This window comes from Talpa europaea (genome assembly GCF_964194135.1).
Source record: "Talpa europaea genome assembly, chromosome: 1".
Classification (NCBI taxonomy): domain Eukaryota; kingdom Metazoa; phylum Chordata; class Mammalia; order Eulipotyphla; family Talpidae; genus Talpa; species Talpa europaea.
In genome coordinates this window covers 154,814,605-154,824,932 of record NC_140073.1, presented here as the reverse complement: position 1 = coordinate 154,824,932, position 10,328 = coordinate 154,814,605, and the positions used below count along the sequence as shown (strand labels likewise).

The window sequence follows — 10,328 nt, the reverse complement described above, 5'->3', positions numbered from 1 at the left end:
CCCTCCACCCCGCCCTCCCCCCCAGTCTTTTCCCCTGAGCCAGGGCAGTGCCCGGGGGCGCAGCCCACCCCAGCGTCTGTGTGACCCTACTCGAGTGACTCTGCTTCCCTGAGCTTCAGCTGAAAGCCGTCCATTTCCTCTGGGGGGGGAGGGGTCTGCAGCCAGGGCCTCTCCTCCCCAGCGGGGTCTGCCTCGGTTCCCCCTGCCGGCCAAGCTCTCCGCGCTGACCGCCCTGGGGCCCGAGACCCTCCTCTTCGCGGTTCCTTCCTGTCTGGAGTCTCTCTGAGACACAGGAAGGACGCGAGTCACCTAAGGGTGGCCGCTGGGCGACACCAGCAGACTCGGGCCAGGAGGTCTGGGAAGAGCACCAGACGGGGTGAGACCCGAGAGGAAACGTGGGGGAAGGAGGAGTGGCCGGTCCACTGGGCAGGGAGGGCACGGAAAGGCAGAGTGAGCCAGGGAAGGCTCGGCATGGCTTCTGGAGCCCCAGGACAGTAGAGGAAGAAGCGAGTCTCCCTCCCACCCCGCGAGGGCTGCGGCCAGCCTGGTGTCCTGGGTGGGGAGGAAGGAGCAGACTGTACAGAAGGTTCTGTGTGCAGATAGACGTGGGGCCCTGACCAGAGGGTCTGCCCAGGTCTGGAAATCACCAGGTCGTGTCCAGTCCAGCAGGAGCCAGAGACCTGACTTGGGGGTGAGCTCAGAGACCCCAGGATTTAATCACAGCAGCGCCTGTCAGGGCCAGGGCAGAGGGGAAGCTGAGCCCTCTCTCCACCACTGCTGCAGGCCCCGCCCGCTGGCAAATGGTGTTCCCAGAGAACACCTGCCTCTTCAACCCTCGGACACTTCAGAGGTTACCTTAGGGCGGGGGCAGGAGTGATGCCGTGTGGGGGAACATTCTGCAGGTGTTTTACTCTCGGGTTGGGGGCGGGATGGAGACCAAAGGAAGAACCTTGCCTCACCTGCCAAGGAACTTTCCAGGCCGACACTTCAGGCCTCAACACCGCAGGGCAGAGCTTCTTGGCCCCACAGCCCAGCACCTGCGGGTGGAGTAGATCCAAGACAGTGCTCTCTAGGACAGGCCTGGCAGGGACCACCCCTGCCATCCTCAGGAAGCCAGCTCCCCTCCCACCCAAAGCGCCCAGGCCACTCCCTGGTGGTAGTTTCCAGATAAGCCACGTCTATCTGCATATCTGGGAGCTTGGTCTCAAGGTGACCCTACCGAATGTTCTCCAAACCTCCACTGAGGGAAAGATGGAGCATGCACGTCTCCTCAGCTCTCCCGGCCAGACAGACGCGGCCCCTCTGCGGCGTAGTGATGTTTCTGTGTGAATCCACCAGCCTGCGCTCAAGGAGGCTCAGAGAAGTCCTTTTTTCTTACCATTAAATTGTTTTTATCAAGGTGATGCTGGTTTACACCACTGTACGTGACTCAGGGGTGCATCTAGGCACCTCTGCAGTGTTTGTCACACACGCACGGCCAGAGTGGGCCTCCACACCCCCCCACTGGGCCCCTCCCCTGCCCACCCACCCTGGCCTTGGGTAACCTCGGTTCTGCAATGCGATCTCTAGGGTTGGTTCTGGTTTAGTTCTGTGAGTTTCTTCGTTTCTTTACATCCCGAACACCAGGGACACCATCAGCCGTTGTCTTTCTTAACATCACCCCGATCCGCCATGGGGTCCATCCTAGCGGCAAGATTTCATTTCTTTATAGCTGACGAGTGTTTCCTCATGTATATAGTCCACGTGTGTGTTTTTTTTTTTTATTATTATCTGTGACTTTATTTCTTGGACAAGGATGTTTTATTAGTTAGCCTCTCCCCTGGAGCCCCAATCTCTAGCTCTCACACAGAACATAGTAACGCTTGCATCTGCTACGTTGAGATAGGAATTCAGCAGATTTTCACATCATTTTCAAGTGAGTTCCAGTGAACTTAATTCCTTCTTTCCTCACGATCCCCTAGATGAATTTTATCAAATATTAGCATAGGAATTAGGAAGGATTGTGGTTCTGTGCTCGGCTAATGCAAACAGTGCTGCAATGAACACAGGATGCAGGAAGGCCTTGCCTTAGTGTTCTGCATTCTTGGAGTAGACACTAGGAGTGGGATAGGGTAGATCTAGCTTTAATGTTTTGAGAAACATCCATCCTGTTTCCCTGGGGGCTGGGCTAGTCTGCATTCCCAGCAACCGTGCAGGAGGCTTCTGTCTTCTGTCTCGGGAAGAAAGAGCCTCACAGGCCAGGAGAAACACCACCTGCTGTGCCATGTATCACCTGGGATACTGGTGGAAGCTCATACCTCCGGGATCCATTTCTGCTTTACTCAGTCCAAAATCTGGGCCTGGGGTCCAGGAACCCATATATTTAACAAGCTCTGAAAACTGAAAATGATTGTGCTGCGTCTTTGTTTTCATAAAATCCCTTCAGAAACATCCCTTCGCCAGCCTTAGTACTAACATGTTTTCTTTTGCGCAATCGGTCAATTCTTATGCCTGAAAACAGTAGAAAAAGTCACTGATGCATTTCCTCTTTCATCTTGGCTATTGGGACGCTTACGAGCCACTGCACACCATCCATAGCTAGAATCTTTGTAACAGGGATTTTTAAACTTTATATCCCCCATTAATTTGCTTAACTCCTTATCTCCATTCTGATCTAACAGAAAACATTTAACAATTAAGTATTTTAACTGTGGAGCTTTGATGAATGCCCTTTATCAACTTTATCTCTTCTATGCCTGATTTGCTGAATAATTTTTTTCATAAAGGGGTGTGGAATTTAGTCAAATGCTATTTGATATCAAAGGTCTATTGGGATAATCTCTTGGTCTGGGGCCTTTATTCTCTTAATAATGTGCATTACACTGATTTTATTTTTTTATCTTAAGTCAACCTTGCATTCTCGGAATAAATTGTATTCGGTCATACCATAAATTTTGTCATACCACATAATCCCTTTTATATGTTGACTGATTAAGTTTGCTGGTATTTTGTTGATAACTTTTTCACCTACACTGGTAAGAGCTGTTGGTTTATAGTTTTCTTCTGATGTTTTTATCTGGTTTCATGATCCCTTCGTCTTTGATATTTGTGATGCCTCTTCTCGAAATAACATTTTTTTAAAGATTTTATTTATTTATTTATTTATTTATACAAGAGCTGGGGTGTAGGCCAGAGGTGCAGGGTGTAAGAGGATTCACCAGAGACAGAGTGGGGAGAACAGGTGAATCTACTGAAATCCACTGCTAATGGGGAGCAGCTGGGAGACAGGAGAGGTCTGCTGCGCCATGTGGGTCAGGCCCCCTGGCTGGGCATCGAACTCGTGCTGCAGGGGTTGCCGATAGCTTCATAGTGCTGAGACATAATCCCTTGGGTAGGAATTCACTTCTAAGCAGTCCATTCTGTCTTCACTTCCAAGCTGTCCATTCTGTGTCTTACTATTGTTGCACTTAATGCTATTTCTAAGTAGACTCCTCATTACCTTCATTTCTCAAGAAATTTAAGCTAATCTTGCCGTGTATCCTGCAGAAGAACTTCAAAATCATTTTATCAAAATTCTGATGAGGTTTTTTAAATTGGAATTTCAATAAAACAATCTATTAACTGTGTGAGGACTGCCATGTTTTTAATTTTCTATTTTCCAAAAAAAAAAAAAAAAAAAAACCACATTCTTCTCTAAAGAGAAAAATCTCCTTCCATTTCTCAAGCTTTTCCTTTATGTGGGTTATGTGGATCGATCAATCCAGTTAGCCTGTGTTTTCTGGGTTTGTTACTGCTATGATTGGAATCTCTCTACTTGCTTGTTATTCTTAACAGTGGATCTATTGTATTCTGGCCCTGGGCTGAATTCTCTGTAATTCCAAGAGCTTCAATTGGCTATTTGGGGCTATGTGTCATACAAAACATCACCAGCAAATTATGATTTTTGGTAACACTGTCCCAGTAACTCATTGTTTGTCTTGGTGTGTTGGCCACGTCTCCACACACGTTAATGGTGCGAGCAGGATTTGGCTCTGGTTTACAGCAGCACCACACTAATGACATGCACAGGACTCAGTGTCGTGATGAATTTCCCTTCCAGTCTCACTTTAAAGGTCTTTACTCAAGACTGGTATTTAATTTTGTCACAATCCCACCGATGTGCTACATTGTACTGACTACCTAATTGCCTCTGTTTTATTTAAATCACGTTGAGAACAATTTAATTAGGGAATTAAACATCTTGCTTAATACTTCACTTTTATTCTATATCTGGTGTATTGGGAAATCTTAATCTTTAAAACAGCTTGATTGTTCCTCGTCGTCGTGACCAGTTTTCCTCTGTCCAATGGGTCTTGGTCAGATCCCATAACTTCCCTGCCTCTTCAGTCTTCAGAAGTGATTCATTTCTGTATTTAAGTTTCTTTCCTTAAAAAAAAATCTGCCCTATTCATTTTTCTCTCAAAAGGTTTACCTACTTTTTGAATAGATTAATGTTTTCATATACTTTTTAAATATTAAAGATTTTTTTAAATAATAAATTTTATTTTTATATTCCCCATACAATTGCAACGCCCCCATTCTGACCCCAATCCCTCCCCTCCCGCCCCCCACCCCCCATAGAGTGTCTCTGGTTCATAGTTTTTTGTTGATTTTGATTTTCACTTTCTTATAGTTATTCATTTTCCTGGTCCCTTATTTAAGTTTTCTAGATTCCTGCTATGAGTGAGACCATCCGGGATTTTTCTTTTTCTTTCTGGCTTATTTCGCTGAGCATGATCCCTTCCAGCGCCATCCATGTTGCTGCAAATTGCCTGTGTTTATCTTTTTTGAATGCTGAGTAATATTCCATGGTGTATATGTACCACATCTTCTTGATCCAGTCATCTATTTTTGGGCATTTGGGTTGTTTCCAAAGCTTAGCTATTGTAAACAGTGCTGCTATAAACATAGGGGTGCAGGTGCTCTTTGGAATTGATGTTTCTGTGTCCTTTGAGTAAATACCTAGGAGTGGAATTGCTGGATCATATGGAAGCTCTATGTTTAGTAGGTCCAGAAATCTCCACACAGCTCTCCATAGTGGTTGGACCAGTTTGCACTCCCACCAGCAGTGCAGGAGAGTTCCTTTTTCTCCGCATCCTTGCCAGCATTTGTTGTTGCTAGTTTTTTTAATATGTGCCATTCTCACTGGTGTAAGATGGTATCTCATGGTAGTTTTGATTTGCATTTCCTGCAAAGAGCTGATGAGACTCAACAAAAACAAAGAAAATAATCCAGTCAAAAAATGGGCAGAAGAGCTAAAAAGAAACTTCTCTGAAGAGGAAATGCAAATGGCCAACAGGCACATGAAAAAATGTTCAACATCACTTGTAATCAGGGAAATATTAAAGATTTTTAAAGTATACGCCTGCTCAAGATTATCCTATAATAACTAATTATAGGTTTCAAGATGGTTGCTTAAGCGGTTTAGTTTATCCCATCTCCATTTTTTTTTTTGTTAAATCCGGATGTGACGTATTAAAGGACCCGCCGGAAATAGAAGTGGAAGCATCCTGAAATGGCGAACCGCACGGTGAAGGATGCGCATAGCATCCACGACACCAACCCTCAATATCTGGTGGAGAAGATCATTCGAACCCGAATTTATGAGTCCAAATACTGGAAAGAAGAGTGCTTTGGGCTTACAGCTGAACTTGTAGTAGATAAAGCCATGGAGTTCAGGTTTGTGGGTGGCGTCTATGGTGACAACATAAAGCCAACTCCCTTTTTATGTTTGACCTTGAAGATGCTTCAGATTCAACCACAGAAGGACACCATTGTAGAGTTTATCAAAAATGAAGACTTCGAGTATGTCCGCATGTTGGGAGCACTTTACCTGAGGCTGACAGGCGCTGCAATGGATTGCTACAAGTACTTGGAGCCTCTGCATAACGACTACAGAAAAATCAAGAGCCAGAACCGTAATGGAGAATTTGAACTGAAGCGTGTAGACGAGTTTATTGATGAACTGCTGCGCAGTGAGAGAGTCTGTGATATCATTCTCCCACGGCTGCAGACACGCTATGTGCTAGAGGAAGCCGAGCAACTGGAGCCACGGGTTAGTGCTCTAGAAGAGGACATGGATGGCGTGGAGTCCAGTGAAGAAGAGGAGGAGGAAAAGCTGGAGCGAGTACCATCACCTGATCACCGCCGCCGAAGCTACCGAGACTTAGACAAACCCCGGCGCTCTCCCACACTGCGCTATAGGAGGAGTAGGAGCCGGTCTCCAAGAAGGGGGAGTCGGTCTCCCAAGAGGAGGAGCCCCGCCCCTCGCCGAGAAAGGCATCGGAGCAAAAGTCCAAGACGACATCGACATCGCAGTAGGTCCCGTGATGGACGGCACAGATCCCATTCCAAATCACCAGGTCATCATCATAGTCACAGACATAGGAGCCACTCAAAGTCTCCTGAAAGGTCTAAGAAAAGCCACAAGAAGAGCCGGAGAGGGAATGAATAATGGACTCCGGTTTTAGTCCAAATGGCTTATGGATGAAGGCATCTGTGTGGAAGGATTAAGAACTTCCTAGGCAGCTATGAGAATTTTTTAGCCAATATTCTCTTTTTTAAATGAAAGAGGTGCTGAGATTTATATCTCTTCTTGAATCATGACCTATGTTTGAGGAATAGTGTTACCCAATTGTTGCTTCTGACCCTTTAGTACAACAACTCTTGGTTTATTCAAACTTGTAAGGGAAGAAAGGATTTGGGATGTGGAAGGTATGAGTGACCAGCAAAGGTTTTGGCCACCTGATCACTTTTTTTTTTTTAATTAAATTTGACATATCCATCTTGCATTTTTCTATACTTTAGATTTTGGGTTGCCCCATGTTATGAAGATGCTGAGATTTATGCTGCTGCTACTGCATTCAGAGCTCAAATCAGTAAAACACATTGGCTTCTACTCTTCCCCCACCCCAACATCAGCGAAGTGATAATAAACATGAAAAATAACTGACAGTAAAAAAAATAAATAAATAAATACTAATAGCAGCAACCATAATGTACCTATATATGAGTTTAGATGTTGATACTCATTTCTTGTAACTCTTTCCAGAACTTCTTAGATATATCCATATACCATTTTACCTTGTGAAGACAGAATACATTCTCTCCTGCTCTTGTTTTTGTTTTCTTAAACTATCTTAGGACCCCTTCTTGATCAGTATATACAGCTGCCTCTCACTTGCTTCTACCACTGCATCATCCTCCACTGATGGAAATGTTTAGAATTTTCTAATTAGTGTGACGGTTTCCTGATTGAGCTACAGTCTGGTCTCTCCAATGGCTGGTCCACCCACCTCACAGGCAGGCTGACCTGTGGGCCTGCAGGTGTGCTTGCTGGGTTAACGTGAAGTAGCTTTTTATTCTGGCAGACATGGCCAAGCTGCCCCATGGCGTTATATCCCACAGCCGTGGGGGGCGGGGGGCTGCCTGCTGTCCCTCGGTCTCACCAATTGTCTTATAAACTATTTTCTACCAATGTAATAAGTGAAAAAAAGGGTCTTGGTAAGGATTGGATTTTCTTTCCTGTTATGAGACATGAAGTTAAAAATATTTTGTGGTTTTTAAGAGTGATTCGTGTTTCCTTTTCTGTGAGCTGTATGTTTACACCCTTTGCCAATTTCAGCCACACTGAAGGTTTCTAGGTTCTATCGCATACTAGTCAGGCTAGCACGGTCTAGACTGGGGGGTGGGAGATGACCTGCTGGAGACACCCCCTCACTCTCTTCTCCACCCCAGGGGTGGAGGAGGGAGCAAGGACTGGGGGTACCCTGGCTGGCTGCAGGGCCATGTCGGGAGGCATCCCTCCTGCTCAGCCTGGCTCTGGCCCCCACAGAAAAGGTATTCAAGCTGTCTTGTCCGCCCCTTCCCTCCCCGATCCCACTGGACACCATCCCTCTGCGTGCTCCTGGGTCGTTCTACAGCCTGGGCACCCCGTCCTTTGCCCTTTACCTGGGCTGCCCCCCACCCTACTATTTGCTAACCTCGGTGTTCCAGGGGACCTCAGGGGACCCTGGGGTTTTCTTCTGCAAGGGCTGGAGAAGAAAGATCAAGGAGGTGCCTCGTCTCCTGGGACATACCAGGCCCTCGTCCCTCAGCGTCACGTATGAGGGCCCCTAGCAGGCACCGCCTTCAGAACCTCCAAACCTTGGATGCACAGGTGGACAGGGTTTTCTCGGAACCTGCTATCAGGCAATTCTGGGCAGGCTGATGGGCTCATGATTCCAGAACTCCTGGTGGGCTTTTCTTACTGCGCTTTTCCAAGGCTTCCTGGGAACTGCTTTCCTCTTTGCGTGGAATACGGCACCCCTAAGACCTCCTGTCAAGGTGGGGTGATGAGAGGGACACTCGTGCTCCAGTAATCCTTGGGGTGGCTGGCAGACACGCACTGCAGCCGCAAGTGCAATGGGGCTAAGCGCTGCTGGACTTCGGCCACGATCCCAGAACAGGAGACTCCCTCGTGCCTCCCGTGATGCTTCCATCACGCTGGTCCCCTTTATATAGTTCCTGTCTCAGCTGACCTTTGATTTATAAACTGCATCATTTCTTAAGAACCTTAAAGCTCATGTCGGCCACCATTGATGCATCTTCACAATTAGCACTTTGGCAAAGAACCTGCAGGTCCTGCCGTAAACTTGACTTTTTCTCTTTATTCCTATTTCCTATTGGTTTTATGATCCGTTGTTTAGGATCAGTTTTGTCCCAAAACTCTAATTTGGGTATAAGTTTACTTGGTCCTTGAACGATACTCCACCACTTTCCCAAGCCCTAAGCAGGTGTTCCAGAGAACGGTCACCTGGCTAACCCATGCGACAGCAAAACCCCGACAAAGCCCTACACAATCGCTGTGCAAAGCAGCGCCCCTCTCACACTGCCACCTCCCCTGGGTTAACAAATGAGCCAACTGATGTGTGACTCATAGCTTTCTGCTCTCCTTAGTCTCGCTTATGTCCACTGGCGCTTTGTCAGCACCAACCGGCTTGAAACAAAAGAGACCAATGCCATTCTCGCTGGAGGTGGCGGCAGAGTCCTCCCAACGCTGTAAAAATATCCACCACATCACTGAGATGAGGAAATCTTTCTTGGTAGTGGCCTTGGGGAAGGCCCAGCCTTGTGGGTGTGTTAATAGTCTATGTTGAAACACACAAAGAACTGGGCAGACACACAGTAGGTGATTTAAGCCCCGGAAGGTGTCCACACCATTAGTCTTGGACAAAACAAACACCAGCTTCATAGATCAGAGGGCCCCCATTTCTGTAAAGAAAGTGCTAGAGGAGTTTGAAGCTTCAGTTTCTCCGTTTGCATCTGCCGAGACCATGAACGAGGCCGGCTGAAAAGGCGCAGAGTGTACCCGTGGCCAGGAGGCCATGACGCGAGTCTTCATCTGAACTTCCAGTGCGGCAGAGCGCGCTCCCTTGCAGGCCTGCATTTTGGGGGCATTGGGAGCTGGGGTTAACCTGAGCCGCCATCTCACCCAAGAATTCACTCTGGCCTCACCATAAAAGGCAAATCCCCCAAATCGCCACATGAGCCGGAAAGAGAGGGGAAAAGACCACTGGGCCAGGCACCCCGCACTGGGGAGCTGCCATTCCTGGCTGTCTCCGCTGCCAGCCCCGTCCCTGCCCTGGCGCGGCCTGGGCACCCTCCACTTCCCCGCGTCCACTCTGCCTCCTTCCCTTCCCTCGCTCTGCTGGCGCCGAGCACCTGCACGGCCCCGAAGTGGGAGGACCACGCAGAACTGACTACTTCACCCCCTGCTCCGGGCCCTCTGCCTCCTGGAGGGATTCAGCTTTAAAAACGCCATCAGCCTCAACTTGTCGGCAGATCTAAAGGTCTATTTCAGAGGTTTTGGAAGCTCGTTTCCGAGGCTTCCCTGCCTCCTGGGCCCGCCACGGCCTGCAGGCAGACCACGGCCCCCTCCCGCTGGCCCCCTCAGCTTCTGGCCCCCTGCAGCCCCCTCTGCCCCCCGCGCCCGCCACTAAGGATCCTCGCCGCCAGGACAAGTGAGTCTGTTCTGCCTCACGGGCTTTCTCCTCGGGCGGCAGGCGGTTAAAGATAGACAGAGGGAGCCGCGCGCCTCGCTGGCACGGGAGTCCCTTCCTGTGAGAAAGCGCACCCTCTCTGCAGCGCGGCTGCTTCCCGGCTTGCCAGAGCCCCCCAGCTTCTGCGGCGGCGTCAGGGAAGGGTGCTGCTCACACTTGATCTACCTCCGTCTAGCCGTCTTGCACGCGGATTTCGTCGCCCCGTCCACCCACTTCCTGCCTTTTGGGGACGGTCCAGGCTGCGAGGATGTGGAGCGGAGGCTGCTCTCC

The 10,328-nt window shown here is 48.5% G+C and overlaps 1 protein-coding gene across 1 annotated transcript; it reads left to right on the top strand.

Moving 5' to 3' along the window:
* Positions 1–5,423: 5,423 nt before the first annotated feature.
* LOC311172709 (pre-mRNA-splicing factor 38A-like) lies at positions 5,424–6,472 on the top strand (the record flags this gene model as incomplete). Its single annotated transcript, XM_084236244.1, has 1 exon — positions 5,424–6,472. The coding sequence occupies exon 1, from the start codon at positions 5,534–5,536 to the stop codon at positions 6,470–6,472; it is 939 nt and encodes a 312-aa protein (XP_084092370.1). The 5' UTR covers positions 5,424–5,533.
* Between the last annotated feature and the right edge of the window lie 3,856 nt (positions 6,473–10,328).